The sequence below is a fragment of the Prionailurus viverrinus genome, chromosome X, assembly GCF_022837055.1.
Source record: "Prionailurus viverrinus isolate Anna chromosome X, UM_Priviv_1.0, whole genome shotgun sequence".
Taxonomy (NCBI): domain Eukaryota; kingdom Metazoa; phylum Chordata; class Mammalia; order Carnivora; family Felidae; genus Prionailurus; species Prionailurus viverrinus.
The window spans coordinates 52,066,685-52,086,810 of NC_062579.1; the positions used below are offsets into that span (position 1 = coordinate 52,066,685).

General features: G+C 41.9%; 1 protein-coding gene across 2 annotated transcripts in view; it reads left to right on the forward strand.

Annotated features, from left to right (window-relative positions):
* KIF4A (kinesin family member 4A) overlaps positions 1–19,853 on the forward strand; it is a 123,804-nt gene extending 103,951 nt beyond the window's left edge. The window contains exons 22-30 of one of the 2 annotated variants that reach the window (XM_047843532.1): positions 3,887–4,016; positions 5,192–5,362; positions 5,745–5,852; positions 6,871–6,948; positions 7,305–7,403; positions 7,942–8,124; positions 17,056–17,172; positions 18,676–18,798; positions 19,071–19,853. In XM_047843532.1, the coding sequence (XP_047699488.1) occupies positions 3,887–4,016; positions 5,192–5,362; positions 5,745–5,852; positions 6,871–6,948; positions 7,305–7,403; positions 7,942–8,124; positions 17,056–17,172; positions 18,676–18,798; positions 19,071–19,271 (1,210 nt within the window). In that variant the 3' untranslated portion in view covers positions 19,272–19,853. The remainder of the gene's footprint in view (positions 1–3,886; positions 4,017–5,191; positions 5,363–5,744; positions 5,853–6,870; positions 6,949–7,304; positions 7,404–7,941; positions 8,125–17,055; positions 17,173–18,675; positions 18,799–19,070) is intronic. The other variant, XM_047843533.1, reaches the window with a different exon arrangement.
* The last annotated feature ends 273 nt before the right edge of the window (positions 19,854–20,126 follow it).

Below are 20,126 nucleotides of genomic sequence, written 5' to 3' on the forward strand. Positions count from 1 at the left end.
TCAAATAAAATTTAAATAAAGATCTAAACAGAAGTTCAGAAATCTTAAGAAATGTGCTAAAGGTTATACAGAGTCGGGATTCGAAACCTGGTCTAATTCCAAAACACATGCTCTTTATGATGCACCACATCTTAGTATCTCTGAAATGCAGAACTGGCTAAAAACAAAATTTTAGAGGAAGTCAAGAACTGATACTAAAAGAGCTACAGTACAAAAGGAAGAGAAGTTTAGATATCATCAGCAAAGTAGATATAAAAGGAAAGTTATCATAAGCATTAAATTACATTAGTAAATAAAGTACATAACACAGTACTTGGCATATTAGAAGTGCTCAGTGAACATTCTCTTTTTCTCCTTTTCTGGCTCTAATACCATAACTTATGCTGCTCTAGTTACTATTACTATCTTTTAAGTATCTATGATATCTAGAAGGAATCAAACTTTGACAGAGATTTTAGAATGTCTTACGATAATAGAATTGTATTGCCCAGAAGACCTTAAAGATCATTTAATTTGTTTTTAGCAACACACACTAGCTGTTTATCTTTGGATACATCTATAAATCACTCAACATTTGAGTGTCTGCTTTGTGTTGCACTGGATGTATGCAGTTGGGATATATAGAAAGTAGGTGGCATTCCTTGCTCTGAAGTAGAAATAGTATAATGATATAGTGGTGTGTTGGAATCATTTGTTAAAATTTCAGGACTGTTGTAAACCATTGATAGCTTGCCACACATTTATGCTACAGAAACTAGCAAAAGCTACAAATTAGGTCTGGTTTTTTAAGTGTTGGTTGTTAAACATTTACCTGCACACCACTGTGCATAATTAAATGATTAAATGTTAAACAGGTACCAAGTAGAGAGTAATGAAACAGAGGTGAGTTTATCCAAGGGGATTTTCCTAAAGTTGATGAGACATAAACTAAATTTTAAAAGACCTAAGGGACATGAATTATCAGAGGAGACAGGAAAGGCCATATGACCAACTGACAGTTCTGAAGTGTTCTAGCTCACCTCTTCCAAGAAGCCTTCCCTGACTCTTCATCTCCCATTAATCCTCCTCTTCTCTAAACTCCTTCAGAACTTACAGTACCCAATCATATGGTACAACAGATGTGTCATCTTTATATTTGTTAATTTTTTACATTTATTAGTCTTGTTGATATAAATTGATCATAAGCTTGTTGAAGGAAAGGACTATATATTACACCAGAGTTCTCAAAGCGTGGCCCACAAACCCCTAGGGGTCTCTGAGCAATCAGAACTATTTTCATAATAATATGATGACATTTGCCATTTTTACCATATTGACATTTGCCATGACCGTGCAAAGCAACAGTGGACAAAACTGCTCAGACCTTAGCTTGAATTAGAGCAGTGGCACCAATCTGTACTAGCGGTCACCACCACACACTCTCAGCTTTTATTTTTAAGTCAGTTTTACTTAAGACTGGCTTTGATAGGGGCACCTGGCTGGCTCAATCGGTAGAATATGATACTCTTGATCTTGGGGTCATGAGTTCAAGCCCAACATTTTTTTTAAGTAGTAAAAAAAAAAAAAAGAATGGCTTTGTTAAAGCAGTAAAAATTGTTAATTTCATTAAATCTCAACCCTTGAGTTCAAATCTATTTAGTATTCTGCATGACAGAACGGGAAGAACACAGACTACTTGTGCTCTGTGCTAAAGTCTGAGAGTTGTCTGGAGGAAAAGCACTTGTACGATTGTTTTTCCATGGAACATTAGTTGTCTTTGAAAGAATGACTGACAAACTATGGTTATTCAGACTTCAGTACTTGGCAGACACTTTGCTGAAAAGTGAACAGAGTGAGCCCGTCGCTTCAAGGAAAACAACTGGCAGTGTTTATCAGCAAAGTTAGAATTTGAGCTTTCAAGCAAAACTTAGAACTTCGGAAAATTTTTGTCTGCCACTATTGAGCTTGACAGTTTTTCATAATTTTTCTGATGAGACCAGTAGTGATGTTAACAATTTTTTATTTTTTTATATTACATCATGAAATGTGTTCGCATTTGGAGACTTTGCATCACTCAACATTCTCCAGATGATGTTACAGAAGCCTGTAAGGGTAAAAGAACCATTGAGATTGCAAGATAGACCGATGGATTTTAACATAAGGGAGTAAGAAAAGTTTACTAGTAATGATTTCCAATTCCACATTTCAACTTTAGGGAACTACCACTTGCAGGGTTTTAGTATAATCACAAAGAAGAGTATCTATCCACAATTACCTGAATAGGCTATTAAAATGCTCCTCCTTTGTCCAACTACATATCTATGAGAGGCCAGATTAAAGACAATTAATAAAGATGTTAATTTCAACCAGAACATATCACAAAAGACTGGTTGCAGAGGGAGATGTGAGAATCCAGCTGTCTTCTATGAAGCCAGATATTACAGAGATTTGTAAAAATGTAAAACAATCCCACTCTTCTCACCAAATTATTTTTTGTTTTAGAAAATATATTTTTCATAAAATATATTACAATGGCTTTTTGTTATCTTAAGTGAATTAATAAATACTTAATTTTTTCTCAGTTTTACTTTCAATACTGTAAATACCTATAGGTATAATGTATATAAACAGAGTTTCTCAGAGGTCCTCAGTCATTCTTAAGAGTGTAGAGGGGTCCTGGGGCACCTGGGTGGTTAAGTCAGTTGGGCATTTGACTTCAACTCAGGTCATGATCTCACAGCTCATGGGTTCGAGCTCCACATCGGGCTGTGTACTGACAGCTCAGAGCCTGGAGTCCGCTTTGGACTCTGTCCCCATCTCTCTGTGCCCCTCTCCTGCTCGTGCTCTGTCTCTCTCTCTCTCTCTCAAAAATAAATACTTTAAAAAAAAGAGTGTAGAGGGGTCCTGAAACTCCAAGATTTGAGAACTGCCACCTTAGATTATTTTGGTACCCATCTTTTATAGTACCTTACAGAGCAGCACGTCACACATATGCTGGTATACTACCTCTCACCAGACACATAGCAAATTTGAGAAGGAAGCTATTAACGAAACTGCATTATTGTGTAAACCTTGGTCTCAGGCCATACCTGATCTGAAAGTATCTGTAAGTTATAATCAGGGTCAATGGTATCCAGTCTTCTTAGAAACTTCTCAGTCCTGTGCCAGGCACTTCAAGGTAACCTCTCACAACATTAGCCATATGTATCAATTTGGTATTCGGTCCCAGCAAAGAACATTTACCTACTTGTTCTTTTGAGATTTTGTTTTTCCTTGAGGTCTCCAACATGACTCTTACTCTTGCATGGCTGAGCCACTATATCACAGTCTGAACTTAAACGGCCTCAAGACAAAGTCACATTACAGTCAGTGCACTACAACAAAAGCCCTACTGATACAAATATTTCCAAATCCCACTATATGACCCATTTATTTCGACCTGTATTTAATGAAATAAAACCAAGATAGTCTCTTGGATTCCCTTTGCATCAAGAATGGAGATACTGTATAAAATCCTAACCAGATGACTCAATCATTATTTAAAAGATATTTAACTGAGGGGCGCCTCAGTGGCTCAGTCAGCTAAACGTCCGACTTTAGCTCAGGTCATGCATGATCTCGACTTTAGCTCAGGTTCGTGCCTCGCATTGGGCTCTGTGCTGACAGCTCAGAGCCTGGAGCCTGCTTCAGATTCTATGTCCCTGTCTCTCTTTGCCTCTGCCCTACTTGTGCTCTCTCTTTCTCTCTCTCTCTCAAAAATAAACAAACATTTTTAAAAATAAGAAAAAAAAGATATTTAACTGGTACCTCCATCCATAAAACTATTTGAAGTTTCTCCATAGAGCTCTTCCCCTCTCCTTGGTGTTAGGGATACTAGCAATGAGTCTCACTGTTTCTTTCCCTGAAGGAGTGCTCAGATTGCTGACCTACAGCAGAAGTTGCTGGATGCAGAAAGTGAAGACAGGCCAAAACACCGCTGGGAGAGTATCACTACCATTCTGGAAGCCAAGTGTGCCCTGAAATATTTAATTGGAGAGGTAAGCATCACTCTTCCCTACCAAGAATTAGGGGTCTGTCTTGGTAGGTTGAAATAAGATGTTATCTTGGAATACTGTCATAGTGCTATTGCCACTTTTCATGCTGGAAACTGCAATGACACTAGCATTAGAGAAACCGTTTTATGGGTAAAGGCTGGTGTGGACAAGTACAAGCCATTCACTTAGAAAAATATAGGACTTACAAACTGATACCTGTCATGCCTGACGCGTAGAAAGTACTCATTAAACATCTGCTATTATTATTGGGAAAATATCAGGATGCCATAGTAGGCCACTCATTAAACATAAGCTCTTATACTTACTGCTTTTTGAAACACCTATGACATGTATATTCAAAAAGTTTAAGATACAATCTAGAAAAGAGGAAACCTAATCATCTTTTCACATGTAAAGATGAATCCATCTTAAGGAAAATCCATCCTCACTGACCCTAAAATAATGTGTCATCTTACATTGCCACAAGAGGGACTGAAGTTGATCAACTCTGGTGACTGAGGCATTTTCACTTTGAGACAAGCATACAAACTCCAACTCTGGAAGTTTGAGCAATGTTATCCTTTATACATTTTTTTATTGGGTGACCATATTTGCCCTACCAAGGCAATCCTGTTTAGTCTTATGAACAGTGGTATTTATGACATTCACAGTGTGGGCCAGCAGAGACTATAAAACTAGGCCAGCAAAGGATGTCACTCTAGCCTGAAGAGCCAGATCAACAGTCCCAGCTAATGTGTCTACTAGTTCCAACATGTGAACACAGACATTCTGAGATGGGCCATAATTGGCAATAAGGGTGTGTCCTATGGGTTTCTCTTTAAGACGAAGGAAGAAAATCTTAAATATCAGAACTTGCAGTTGTCAGATACTGTTTGTGTTCAGTTTATTCTCGCCTGGAGACAGAGCAAGAGATTAAATGACCTCAGAAGTGGCTTCTAACTCTAAGAGATCTATCTCAACAGAAATATGGGCTCTTGGCCTGGGTAGCGTTGTTACTATTCGGTGGGAGATTCCATATGGCATAGAAAAAGAAGAATGGACTTGGACATGGAGGAACTCTTCTCAGTCCATTTCAGGAAAGCTGACATTTTCCTGCCTAATGAATGGGGAAAGGTGGCCATTCTCCAAATAAACTGATCTTCTTTTATCCCTTCCAGCTGGTCTCCTCCAAAATACAGGTCAGCAAGCTTGAAAGCAGCCTGAAACAGAACAAGGCCAGCTGTGCTGACATGCAGAAGATGCTGTTTGAGGAACGAAATCATTTTGCTGAAATAGAGACAGAGTTACAGGCAGAGCTGGTCAGAGTGGAGCAACAGCACCAAGAGAAGGTAAACTCTGGCAAGCCAAGAAGCTATACTGAGAAACAAAGAGTCATTGCTTTTTGTTATTAGTTTTAAAAAGATAGTGGGGAGAAAAATTTTTTTAATAAAAAGATAGTAGGGGGGATATGAAGTTCCCTTCAAAAGACCCTGTAGTCTTTTCCAAGTTTTGCAAGCGAGGAACTTGAGAGAAATTACTTGTCGAAGTGTACACATACAGTGGCTCTTAGCCTCCAGCGTTAAGACTGAGAGTAACATTGTGGCCGTGCTTACTACTTCAGGCCATGAGAACAAAATGCAACCCTTACTTCTAAATCAGAGGAGTCATCTGGGTCACTGCTTGAACTAAGCCGGAATTCCTTTTTCCTCTTTCTTACTCCTTTGTCCCTAGGTGCTATACCTGCTCAGCCAACTGCAGCAAAGCCAAATGGCAGAGAAGCAGCTAGAGGAGTCGGTCAGTGAAAAGGAACAACAGCTGCTGAGCACACTGAAGTGTCAGGTATGATAACGAGGCAAAGGTCTCCAGAGGTGGGATCCACAAGCCTGGCTGAGAATCCTGTCTGATTTACACCATTGTACTTTCAGCAGAGAGTAACCACTGAAAAGAGATTTATCCTAGTAACCTCTGCGGCCTTTTGGCCCTATTTGATCAATTTAGAGGTATTTAGAATGTAACCACACATAGAATAACCTCATTCGCGGTACAGAAATGACGGTACATACTCCATACCAGACTTTGAGGCCTCCTGGTTCTTTGCCTCAGCCCTGAGCCCTAAAAGAGTTGAGAAAGTTCAATCATCCCACAGAATCCTAGGGGCATTCAGCTGTCTCTTCCTGAGCTTGTTTTGAGCTGAGACCTGACATGTTTGTAAAGTGCCTGAGGTCTGAATCTCTTCCAGAGGCTGGGAACACCACACCCTTTAGTAGCATGTTGGAGCACTATTTTATCCAACTTAGAATCTTTCTTTTTTTTCCCTGAACCACCAGTCTCGAGAGTTTCCTTGGCACCTCCCATCGAAGACATAACCAAACTAGTTAAGGTCGTATGCACGAATCATGAATCTAGTTGTCTTAAGTGCCAGGAAGTTTAAGTAGGCTTATGAGAGTAGCAAATAAAATGCCTAGCCTGTGTTTAGAACGGTGAACAAAAGCATCTGTCGACTTGAAAGAAACAAAGCTAACTGTCCATTTTGGTCTCTTAATCAGCATCCTGATGTGAATGAATAAGGGATGCAAGGCTAGAAAACAGAAAAGAATAAGGAAAGCATTTAGGGCAGAGCACATGGTTCCTGTGAGTGTGGTCAGGACGACTTGGGAGTGTTGGAATAGAAGTGGCATTCAGGACACCTAGGAACTGGTGGGAATCAGGCATTTTTCTGGGTGCCAATGCCTGCTGTGCAAAAACCATCTGCTGCCAGCGACTTGGCAGCAGTATGTTTTCATCTATGTGAGTTGTTTGGTAACCCACATGTAGTGCCCAAAATAACCCCACCTATCACTGCACTATCTGGAAATAGGATGAAGAACTTGAGAAGATGCGAGAAGTGTGTGAGCAAAATCAGCAGCTTCTCCGAGAGAATGAAATCATCAAGCAGGTAACACAGCTTCCCACCCACTTTAATAAGCCCTGGGAGACCCTATTGTAATTGAGGTCAGCTCTTGGGAGCAGCCCCGAGTATGATGAGTTGGCTCTATTTTTGAGGTCTGTGTCAAGTTTCCATGTAATACAGTCATGTGCATTTCAAAATGGTATAAACACACATTTTTTAATCTGCTCTTTTCTGAATCTAATGCCGATCTTCTAAAGTGAGTCCTTCAACCTACTTTACTATTAACTTGCCTCACTTTACTATGGTTTAAATTAAGCTATCTTAGGAGTCTTTATGTTTTAGCCATTAACATTCCTAGTGGCTGCCCTGCAGCATACACTATGTGTTTTCTTCCCGAACAGAAACTGACCCTCCTCCAAGTAGCCAGCAGGCAGAAACCTCATCTTCCTAAAGATACCCTTCTATCTCCAGACTCTTCTTTTGAATATATCCCACCTAAGGTAAACTGCTCAGTGCCGGTAATACCTGCACATGGCCACGGTTGGGGGTGAGTGTGCTAATTAAGTTCATCTTTTAGAAGAGGTTGAGAGTTAAAAAGCCCAAATTCCAGCATCTCAATTTTCCTTGGAGTCCCAAACAAAACTACAGTACAATCTCGAGGAAAATAGGCATTCTCCCTCCCCAGAAGGCTGACTTTGGGCCATTTACAGGCATTATGTAACACAACTGAGGAGAAACAGGAGAAAAGAGCAGTGTTCAGCTGTCCATCCAGAGATACTTATCTCATCATATCATGAGTCCCTCTTTCTTCCCTCAGACTGCTCAGCCTCTATCCCTTCAGTTTCTATCCCTTCAAAGACTCTGCAAGGCCAAAGGCTAAAGCAGAATTTCTTCTGATTGGTAAAGCCAAGGGCATATATTTGAGGGAGTCTGAAAGCTCAGCTCTGAGAATATAGCTGGCAGTGGCTACTGGGAAGATATGATCTACATGTACTTTTTAAATTTTATTAAATAATTATTCCAAACCTTTTTTCTTAGCCCAAACCTTCTCGTTTTAAAGAAAAATTCCTGGAGCAAAGCATGGATATCGAGGATCTAAAATATTATTCAGAGCATTCCGTGAATGAGCCTGAGGACAGTGCTGGTGACGATGATGATGGAGATGATGAGGAATGGAAGCCAACAAAACTAGTTAAGGTGTCCAAGAAGAACATCCAAGGGGTAGGAGGCAGCTCTCATCTCTGTCAGGGGTCCTAGTCATTAGTCTCTACTGCCAGTGGGAAGGTGCTGGCCCCATACCCTGCCCCTGAGCCCCTGAATCCCGTTCGAAGGCATTTGGCTCCGTGAGGAGTCCTTGTCAGGCCAGCTCTATATGGAACCTGGGGCTGGCAGAGAAGGTTGCCTGAGTGCACAAGATGGCTGTTTTCGTATTTTCAGGTTCTCACTAAGTCTGAATGGGTAGTAGTGTTCCATACCATTTCATTGAGGCTGATTGAGGGATCATAATAATCCTTCATATTTTTATTACAGTTTAGAAGCCATTCTCATATATGTTCTCCCTTTTCATCATCACAAATAAAATCCAGTGAGGTATTTATTATTTGCATCTTACAGATAGATTTGAGACCCACAGGAGTGAAATGACCTCGCCTAAGGTCATAAAACCAAATGACAGGATTTGAAACCAAATATTCCGACTCCAAATCCAGTCAGTTTCTACCATATCATGGTCATACCAGTAACAGTTGCAGACCAGAAGCTAAGTAGGAACTTCATCTTCCTTGCCTACTAGAGTGATTGTGTTCCCTAGGCTGAGGGCCAATAGGAATTACAGAAAGGGCTAATAATTAAGCTCAAACACACCAAGTTAAGGTCAGTTAGAAACAATTTGACTTTGAGGCATGCTTATTTACTTCCACAATGATAGTCCTACATAATTATCAAACCTACATGTTTCATGTTGTGAAATATTAACTTCCCAGGCACTGTAGTTCACCACTACCCCAGATGTGCCCTGTAGCCACATTCCACTTAAAGAGAACAGTTCGCAAATTAACCCTAGCCAGCTTCCTGGAAGGTTACTTGATTTCATCAGCTGATTGAGTCCCACAAAGGGAACTGAGCCTTAGAAAGCCACAACACCAGAGAGAAGCAAGTCATGAGGAATAGACTATCTATTAAGTCATTTGGGAAGAGTCATCAAGAATGCAACATGTCATGTGCTCTTAGTGGGACTAAGAGCTCATCCTTAGCCTCAGAGAGCTCATAATCTAATGGGAAAACAAGGCAAAGAAATAGAAGCATACCATAGAACCTGAGCCTATTCATCTCAGGGAGATGGACTGAGGGATTTTTTTAAAATAAAGTTTATGTATTTATTTTGAGAGAGAGCACATGTGTGAGCAGGGGAGGGGAAGAGAGAAAGGGAGAGAGAGGGAAACCCAATCCCAAGCAGGCTCCGTGCTTTTAGCAGGACATCTGACACGAACCGTGAGACCATGACCTGAGCCAATATCAAGAGTCCTATGCTTAACCGACTAAGTCACCCAGGCACCCCCTAAGAGTGACTATAAAGCCAAATCAAGTAGATACCACTTAGGAAGATACCATGAAAGAGATGACTATTGTTGCAGTATAAGACAGAAAGGGAGGGGCGCCTGGGTGGCTCAGTCAGTTGAACGTCTGACTTCAGCTCAGGTCATGATCTCACACTCCATGAGTTCAAGCCCCGCGTCAGGCTCTGTGCTGACAGCTCAGAGCCTGGAGCCTGCTACAGATTCTGTGTCTCCCTCTCTTTCTCTGCCTCTCCCCTACTCATGCTCTGTCTCTCTCTGTCTCAAAAATAAATAAAAACATTAAAAAATAAAAAAAAAGACAGGGAAACACAGTCTTGGAAGCAAATTGAGAGCCCATTTCTGACACAATGAATAGCATATTGGAAAGACTCAGTTATAGAGGGACAGGGGGTTGGGACACTTACAGAAAATGGGGCAGAATATGTCTGACTTTTCACTCACTTATTCAACAAAGTTTTTGGACTCTACTATGACTGAAGTGGAGAGCATGAGCTGAATGTAGACACAAGGGTCAGCTAAGTAATAGGAAGCAGAGTTGAGAAGTATACACAGAAACAAATGGTAGAGGACCTAAAACCCCTGGGAAGGCATTTCCAGATGTGAAGCAAATGTGTGTATATTTGTGCTGTAGACAAGTTTATGTATTATGGCACTGTGGCTCCAAGCGTAAAAGGGAAATATAGAAGTCTGGTAAAAATTGCAAGTCAGTGTTTGCTATCAGTGATAAATTCTATGTCTAAAACAGTGAGAGACTATTCTTTTCTAGGCTTTTCTCCTGATTTTGTAACTTGAGAAAATATAACTGGGCATTAAGGGGAAGGAGTTGGCATACAATCTAGTTTCTCCCTTTTGGCAACCTCAAAGTACGTGGATGCTATGACTGCTCTCTGATCAGATGTGTAGACACATTAGTTACAGATCTTGATGCTTTGCATGAAGGCCGTCATATTTATTGTTCCTACCCAGCTGAAATGGCCTGGTGTTATAGCACTAGATTGCTTCAAAGGAGACTGCAGCAGGTACCAAACTAAGGACTCGTCTAGAGCTAATGCTGAAAAAGTAGGCTTCCTCACTCAGCCATGTTTCCTGTATGTACTAAGGAGATGCTGAGGGATAGGCCATATGCTATAGTAAAAATAATAGGTTCAAAGCCAGGTAGACATGGGTTCTAGTCTTTAGTTTGCCACTGGCTAATTGGATGACCTAAAACAGGTCACTTAATCTCCCTAGGCTTCAGATTCCTTATCTATGCAATGAAGGGATTAGACTACAGTAGATGATGTATAAGGTCCCTTCCAGCACTAATATCCTGAGTCAAAGTAACAAAGTTGTATAAATATGGTTTTTTGGGGGTTTTTTTGTTTTTTTTTGTTTTTGTTTTTGTTTTTGTTTTTTAATTTTTTTTTCAACGTTTATTTATTTTGGGGACAGAGAGAGACAGAGCATGAACGGGGGAGGGGCAGAGAAAGAGGGAGACACAGAATCGGAAACTGGCTCCAGGCTCTGAGCCATCAGCCCAGAGCCTGACGCGGGGCTCGAACTCCCGGACCGCGAGATCGTGACCTGGCTGAAGTCGGACGCTTAACCAACTGCGCCACCCAGGCACCCCTAAATATGGTTTTTTTAATTAATTAGTTAATGAGTTTTAGTAATACTACCTTTATATGGTGTTTTATGGTATCTGAGAAGTTAAAAGAAGGAATATATGCAAAAACACCTTGTGAAGAATCAAATATCATGCAGGTATTATTAGTAAAGCACCATAAGCGGGGCACCTGGGTGGCTCAGTTGGTTAAGCATCCAACTTCAGCTCAGGTCATGATCTCACAGTTCATGGGTTTGAGCCCAGCATCGGGCTCTGTGCTGACAGCTCAGAGCCTGGAGCCTCCTTCAGATTCCGTGTCTTCCTCTCTCTCTGCCCCTCCCCACTCGTGGTCTGTCTCTCTCCCTCTCTCTCTCTCTCAAAAATACATAAACATTAAAAAAAATTAAAGCACCATAAGCATTTTTACAAATAGTCATTTGTCCCCTTTGGCAGAAAAGAAGGGGCAGGTATTCTTAATCTCTACCTTAGTGATGAAAAAATGGAGATAAACTTGAATGAAGTGACTTGTCCAAGGTCATACCAAGTATTAAATGTAGGACTAGAGCCTGAGTCTCCTGTCATAGCCTGGTATTCTTTATGTTAATGTTTTTACCAGATCTTATTTTGAGATACAGTATAATACTGAAATCAGTGCTAGAAGAATTAGAGACTCTAAAGCAATAGTTCTCAACCCTGGCTGCACATTAGAATCCCCAAGGGAGCTTTCCAACATAAGGAGCCTGGGACCCACCCCCAAATATTTTGATTTAATTGGTCTGAGGTGGGACCTGGTCTTTTTGAAAAGCTCCCCAGAGATTTGTATGTACCCAGGGTTGCAAATCACTGACTTAAAGGAACCCCAGAGGTCTTTCAGCTCTACTTCCCACTCTATATAAAGAATCCCTCTGTTATAGTGGTTCTCACCTGGGGTGTTGGGACATGCTGGTGGCTTGCTGGCTGTTGCAATACACACACATGTATACACACACACACATGCCATGTACCACAAACATATATATTTGAAGTCATGGCTGTGGCAAGGTCATGTTCCCTCTCGTACGTTCTGATCTGGGTCCTGGTGGGAAAGAGAATAACGTGAAGTTATAGCTTGTGAAATGGCTTCATGCGAACGCATCTGTCATGTGTGTATCATGACTGTTCCCATAATACCACTATCAGGTGTTTAGCCTCCGCCTGCTTGAAAACTTCTAGTACTGGGAAGCTCACAGCCTTATAGGGCAGCGCATCATAGTCCACTAACCGTTAGGTAGTTGTTCCTTGTTGAGATAAAATATACTGACCTGTAAATCATCCCAATAGGAGATGGCTGTGTAAAAGTCTAGTTGTTCTTCCTCACGACAGCCCTTCAGATACCACTCTCATTGTATTATCCCTTTGGATAAAATAGAGACACATTGACAGGATAATAGAGTGTGAGGCATTTAGATGAATTTGTGAATGGTCAGAGGACCATACCCAGGCTATAGGAATCAGTGGATCACTGTCATCTAGTGAGTTGTCTCTAGGACATGTCATAGAACTTTGTCTTTTGTCCTGTCTTACTCAAAGAAACAAGATTTTTTTCGTCATAATGTCCAGTATTGGCAAGGGCGACTAATGTGGGCATTCCTCTCTATTGCTACTAGGTATGAAAATTGGTGTGCGTCTGAGAGGCACTTTGAAAATATGTATCAAAAATACAAAAATACACCTGGCCGGCTCAGTCAGTAGAGCATGTGACTCTTGATCTCAGGGTTGATAAATTCAAGCCCCACGTTGGGTGTAGAGATTACTTAAAAATAAAAATCTTTTTAAAAAATACTTATCAAAAATCTTAACAATGAGGGGTGCCTGGGTGGCTCAGTTGGTTGAGCGTCCGAATTCGGCTCAGGTCATGATCTTGCAGTCTGTGAGTTCAAGCCTCACGTCGGGCTCTGCTGACAGCTCAGAGCCTGGAGCCTGCTTTGGATTCTGTGTCTCCCTCTCTCTCTGCCCCTCCCCCACTCATGCTCTTTCTCTCTCTCGCTCTCTCTGTCAAAAATAAATAAACATTAAAAACTTTTTTTTAATCTTAACAATGTTCCTGTCCTCTGGTCCAGTAATTATACACATAGGAATTTATACTAAGGAAATAGTCACTGGTACATAAAAAGATTTATTCATTCAACAAATCTTTTGTGAGCACCTAGATATATATCAAACACTGTTTCTAGGTGCTAAGGATACAACAAACAAGACAGGTAAGATCTTTGGCCTTACAAAACTAAAGACATTCGTGTGAAGAGAGACACACCATGACAAATAAATAAAATAATTTTAGATGATGATAAGAGAGAAACAGAAATATAGTGAAGCCATAGAGAATTCTGGGGTAGGAAAAGAGTGCTTGGGAGAGACCTCTCCAAGGAGGAAGATGCTTAAGCAGAGATCTGAACAAAGTGAAGGAATAAGTCAGGGAAAAGAATCAGAGGGAAAACATTTCAAAAAAAGGGAACAGCGGGGCGCCTGGGTGGCGCAGTCGGTTAAGCGTCCGACTTCAGCCAGGTCATGATCTCGCGGTCCGTGAGTTCGAGCCCCGCGTCAGGCTCTGGGCTGATGGCTCGGAGCCTGGAGCCTGTTTCCGATTCTGTGTCTCCCTCTCTCTCTGCCCCTCCCCCGTTCATGCTCTGTCTCTCTCTGTCCCAAAAATAAATAAACATTGAAAAAAAATTTAAAAAAAAAAAGGGAACAGCAAATGCAGGAAAAAGCCTCAGACAGGAATGAGTTTGGTTCACCAAGGAACAGCTGAAAAGGCCAGGGTAGCTGGAGAGTATTGAGAAGTGGGAGAGCATAATACAAGGTCAGGCCAGAGTAGTTAGGGGCCAGATCATGGAGGGCCTTGTCAATGGTGGGAAGATTTAGATTGTGTTTATGTAGCAGGATATATGTGGTAACATGATTTTGTAATAGGAAATACTTTCTTTGAAAACAATCTTAATGTCTACCATTAGGGGGCTGGTTAAGTAAGTCGACATTTTCACATGACAAAATACTATATACAGCTATTAAATATCAAAAATCACGCTTTTGATTTTCACATTTTATAAAGAGATATATAGTAAGATCATCAGGAAAAAAAGATATTATAATGGTTTCTTTTACCTTCACAACTACAGAACAGTGGTGATGGTTGTCATATGAAAGAGACATAAGGACTTGAATTTAACTGTAAACTCAGTTTGGATTCACAAAGATCTGACAAAAGAAAGAAAGCTACTGTGATTTTTTTTTTAGACCTCATTAACAAGACTGTTGGATCCGTATTAAGGGAGTTGTTTGTGTCAATCTACCTCACAACGGCCACACCACATTTAGAAAGTTATGCTCAGGGCACTGGGGTGGCTCAGTCACTTAGGCGTCAGACTTCAGCTCAGGTCATGATCTCACAGTTCATGAATTCGAGTCCTGCGTCAGGCTCTGTGCTGACAGCCTGGAGCCTGCTTCAGATTCTGTGTCTCCCTCTCTTTCTGCCCCTCCCCCACTCATGCTCTGTCTCCCAAAAATAAAATAAACATTAGAAAATTTAAAAAAAAAGAAAGTTATGCTCATGTCTGGATGTCACAATTAAGGATGAACTTGGACAAATTGGCATATAGCCATGGTGGTGAGGATTCTTGGAAACAATGTCATGTGGTGAATCATTGAGGAAACTAGGTCCATTTAGCTTTGAGAGGATCTGAACAGAGGGGGACTGGAGAGTGGAAATTATATTCAGGATAAGAACAAGAATGCTGTGAAAGTGGAGTTAAACTGATCCCTTATCATTCCCCATGGCAGAATTGGATCCTCTGGTCAGAAGTTACATAGAAACTATCCTCATCTCAGGATAAATAGAGCTTCAGATAATTAGACCAGGGACATGAGAGAAGGGCTTCAAATCAGGCTCTAGATGGTTGCTGAGGTCTCTTCTGACTCCAGTCTGTCATTCTGTGAGCTCTGCCACCTATGTCTCTTCCAAGCCAAACTATCCTTCCTTCCTTCCTTCCACCATTTCTCTTATAACATAGCTTCCTATAATGCTAGTCACCTGCCTCTTTTTTTGCTTAATGTCCTCTTTATTAAACACATACCCACACGGAACTCCTGAATATGTCCACAAGGAAACATACTTACTGATTAAATGGGTTTAATACACAGAAAGCACTTATAACAGTGCTTGGCATACATTAATGCCAGCTATTACTATTGCAGCCTGGTTGGTAAGTGTGCTCATGGCACGATGAAGAGTGTGACTACATCATGGTGTGTTTGTAGAATGAAAATGAATGGAACTGGGGACGCCTGGTAGCTCAGTCAGTTGAGCGTCCAACTTCGGCTTAGGTCGTGATCTCACGGCTCATGAGTTCAAGCCCCACGTAGGGCTCTGTGCTGACAGCTCAGAGCCTGAACCCTACTTCAGATTCTGTGTCTCCCTCTCTCTCTGCCTCTCCCTTACTCATGCTTTGTCTCTCAAAAATAAATAAACATTAAAAAAAAGAAATAAAATGAGTGGAACCGGAGCAATGCATGTCAACATATAGTAATATTCCACTTATATGAAGTTTAAAAGATGTAAGATAATTCCTTGTTTTTTTATGGAAACTCATACGTGGTACAAAGACCTGTGGGGGAGTGATAAACACCTAATTCAAGAGACTTTGCCCCTGGGAGAGTGGGAGGTGAATGGGATCAAGAAAGGGTAGGTAGGAGGCTTCAGTTATATCTGTATTTTAGTTATTAAGGGAAGAATAAGAACATGAGTGAATTTTTTTATTGTCTGTGCTTTGATATACCTGAAAAAAATGATCATGCCCAATATAAGATGATGCATCATTTCAAATGGGATCTGACTGATACTGAGTCTAGTGAAGCAATTGTTCCCCATGATTTCCAAACTCCAAATTTCTACGTGACTGATTTGCTTTTTTTTTTTTTTTTGAGAGAGAGAGAGAGAGAAAGAATATCAAGCTGTCTCCACAGTCAGCACAAAGCCCAATGCAGGCGCTCGATACCAGGACCCTGGGATCATGGCCTGAGCCGAAATCAAGAGTCAACCAACTGAACCACCCAGGCACCCCTGACTCATTTGCTTTTTGACAGGCATTTCACACTGTTAACTTATGGAGCTTCCTGACACCTCACATCCTTAGGCCCTTTTTGCAACAACTGCTTTTAAGCCAGATCTATATTTATATGGCTGATGTGGAGAGAACCTAGATGCCAGACTTATGTTTATCCTTGTTATAACTTTTCTTTCTACTTGCAGCCCATAATTCCAGCCTGTCAAAATATTTTTGAATTGTGATTCTGATATCTTACTTATTAATCACCCTTCCAGTTTTGTGTCGTCATTACAGCCGATAAACATGCCTACCTTGTCAACAGGCTATGAGATTCAAATGAATTTCTGTATTTATATATATGAAAGTACTCTGAAAACTGTAAAGTGCCATATAAAATGTAAATGACTTTATTTCATATCATCGGTGATTTATTAAAACGTTGACTGATTCAACGGCTGCAGACGTAGCCCAGGCTGACACTGAACAAGCTGTAGAACTGTGAGTTGGATGCAAGTACAGCTGGGTAGATCGAAAGATATCGAGCAACTATACTCAGTCCTTAAATATACCTAACACTCCTACCATCCAACTTGCAGTTCTTCGCTTTGACCATAAAATTGTCATGAGCGTCTTTGCCAGTTAGCCTGTGTTATCATGGTATCCCTCTGGTATCAAAACAAGAAAATGGATCTGTCTACCATGACTTGTTCTTAGACAACCTCTCATGGTTCTGATGATCATTGTTTCACTAAAGAAGAGGGGACTGAGGAGATAGAAGCATGGTAAAGTCAATGGTACTTTCCATTTTTTTTTTTTCTGAAAAGGCTTGCAAAGGAAGGGAAGGCATGTTAAATTAGTCTTCTAACTCTTTTGGTAATGTGTCTTTCTTTCTACACACCCATTTTTGCAGTGTTCCTGCAAGGGCTGGTGTGGGAACAAGCAGTGTGGGTGCAGGAGACAAAAGTCGGACTGCGGCACGGACTGCAGCTGTGACCCCACAAAGTGTAGGAACCGTCAGCAAGACAAGGTAGGATCGGCCGTCCCTTCAGACATCCCGCCAGTTCCCACCATCGTGAAACCTGGAGTCTCCTGCCCCTTCTCTGGCCCTCTGCAACCAGAGACATTTCACTTCTCGGTCCTTCTTCCTCGCTGCCAGCCTGTTCACATACCCCTTTCAGAAACCACAGCCTGTCCCAGGAGATTTCCAGATATGCAGCTCCCCACCCCAAGCCTTGGCTGTAAAGTTGTGGTGCTGTTTCTGAGGCAGAAACAGGGAATAGGAAAGCAGGCAACTACAGGCACATAGACATGCAGGACCAAACTAGCCCAGAGGCTTAGCTGAAACTATAAGGGCCACGTGGCAGCTTCCAGGAAGGAAATTAATCCTTCTGACATCTTGAGAAATTAGTTGCTTAGACCCTCTCCATGGGAACCAGTTATTCCATGGCTCTAGGAAAGACCCACAGGAACTTGGTCTTTCAAATAGTCACTGTTGTGGGCCAAGTTAATTGTACCTGTCCTCCTTATATTCCCAGGAATAGCAAACTCAGGGAAACAAAGATTGCCTTACCCCTACCTGTGCTCATGGCAAAAGCCTGTTCCTACAGCTCTCTATGTGATGTACAACAACTCTAGCAAGCTTGATATAATGATCGTTCGTTCATCATACATTTCTTGAACATCTGCATGTGAACGGTTCTGCCGGCTCTTCTATTAAAATGACTTCTAAGGAAGATAGTCATTAAAGGACTAACGTGACAAGCTGGGGTTCAGGCTAAGAATTGTAGAAGTAGCAGGGATCTCTGTTCCCATGGATTTTTCAATTTGGGTTCTGGAGTCTACCCTAGTGGCTCCATGGAAGTACTTCTTGAACCGAGGACCATAGCCTGGTTCGGTTTGACCTCATGTCAATCAAAGCAACTTGCTCTTTACTTGTTTGTGTATTGGGCTTCCTCTTAAGAATTTTGGTTGTAAAACCACTGATCTAGTCCAATGCTCCCATTATACAGAGAGGGAAACTAAGACCCAGAGAGAGATAAGCTTAAGTGACTCACCTGATATTGCACAGCTGGTCATGACAGCTAAAATTAGACCTCAGGCTTCCTGACTCTCAATCCAATTCTGTTTCCATGACAACAGGCTATAATTCTAATCTGAGCTCTACCACAGAGTCTCCTTGTTACCTAAGTAACTTTTCACTCTTGGCCTTAGTTGCTTCTCTGAAAGGAAGACCCAATACAGGCAACACCCTATAGACATGCTAACAAGGGTACTGCATATTATAGAGGGTGGAAGATTAATCAAAGAAATGACTAAGGCTTGGCCTTGTTTTCAACCTTGCTTTGTGATATCCTACCCAGTCCTTTGCCTTCAGAGGCTGCTAGCAAGAAACCCCAAGCAGGGGTCTCCCTGAGACTTGCTTAGACTGGCAGATGAGGCACTCAGAGCTGGTACCTCACTGGTTAAAGGGGAGCAGACTGATTTTGTAACCCTGGTAGCCACATTTCTAATAGGCCTGTCTGATTCTCAGGATAGTTTGGGCACTGTTGAGCCCACCCAGGATTCCGAAGGCTCTTTCAAACTGGAGGACCCCACAGAGGTTACCTCAGGATTGAGCTTCTTTAACCCTGTCTGTGCCACTCCCAACAGCAAGGTAGGTGGGCTAAAGGCAGGCATTGTCAACTCCATTAGCATTCCTCTCTGCGTTAGCTAAGACAGGGTGCAGTGGGAGAAAAGGGGGCAGAGGTACGATCAGCTTGCTGGGAAGTGGGACTTGTGCATAGGCCAGTCTTTCTTTTTCTTTTCGACAGACCGATCTTGGGGGACACCTCATACTACAGTGTGCTGAGCATTTGTAGTGGCGAGGCTGAGCTGAGCCTCTGCCCCTACCCAGGATCTAGTCATACCTGTCTCTGTCCTTTCTAGCTCCTCAAAGAGATGTGTGATGTGGAGCAGGTGCTGTTAAAGAAGACGACTCCAGCTGCCTCTTCCCTTGGCCTCCCAGAATCGAAACATGTAGCAGAATCCCAAGAAAATAAAGCTCCAGGGAAGAAAAAGAAACGAGCTCTGGCCAGCAATACCAGCTTCTTCTCTGGCTGCTCCCCTATTGAAGAAGAAGCCCACTGAAGTTGGACTTGCCATCTCTTCCCCAGTCTGGCTTGGGAGATACTTTCAGGTTGCAGCCAGGAGTTTTTTTAATGACTCCTCTGGATTTCAAGGCTCTTGCTGTTGAAAAAAAAGGGACAGCCTGTTACCAAAAGGGAGGAAGTCTTTGTTGGATGTTGGCCCTCACTCTCAAGCCCCCTGGCCCCAGACTACTGCTCTCTCTTCTCCAGAAAGGTGCTAAGCCACCTGCTGAAGAGAGAACCAACTAACATTATTGATGACTCACTGGGAATCAAATCCTCAGTACCAATCTAGCCGTTTCTTATTTGTGAGCAGGTAAGGCCTCCCCACTGATGGGGATGAGGCCAAAGCCATCTTACCTCTGGGTTGTCTCAGCTTAATGGCAGAGCCTGGCCAAGGTTGGAGGTTTGGCACCGATCCTTCATCCCACATCAGGCATGGAGGCGCTATTTGGGAGATTTCCTGCCCTGACCATCTCTGGATTTTAGGTGTTTTAACAGTGCACTCAGTTGTCTTCCATGTTGCTGAAGTAAATGAAATCTTTTAAAATGTTAATATTAAGTACATAAATAAATCTTAGTCTAGCCACTATTTGGAAAGATTCTCTGTGCTACAAGGAGAGATACCTGTGCTCCTCAGCCCCCGGGAATGCTATCAAGGAGAATCGGTACAAGTACCCAAGCCTCATTGCCTTGTGACAGCTAACCTGAACCCACATTTAGCTTACACCAAAGCTTCTTGTGGGAATCTAGGGTGACCGTGGTAGCTGTTCCTAATGCCCTAGAGCCTGATTTCTTGGCATAGCACTGGTGTGGGACCACACTGCTGCCCATTCCCAGGACACCACAGTACTGG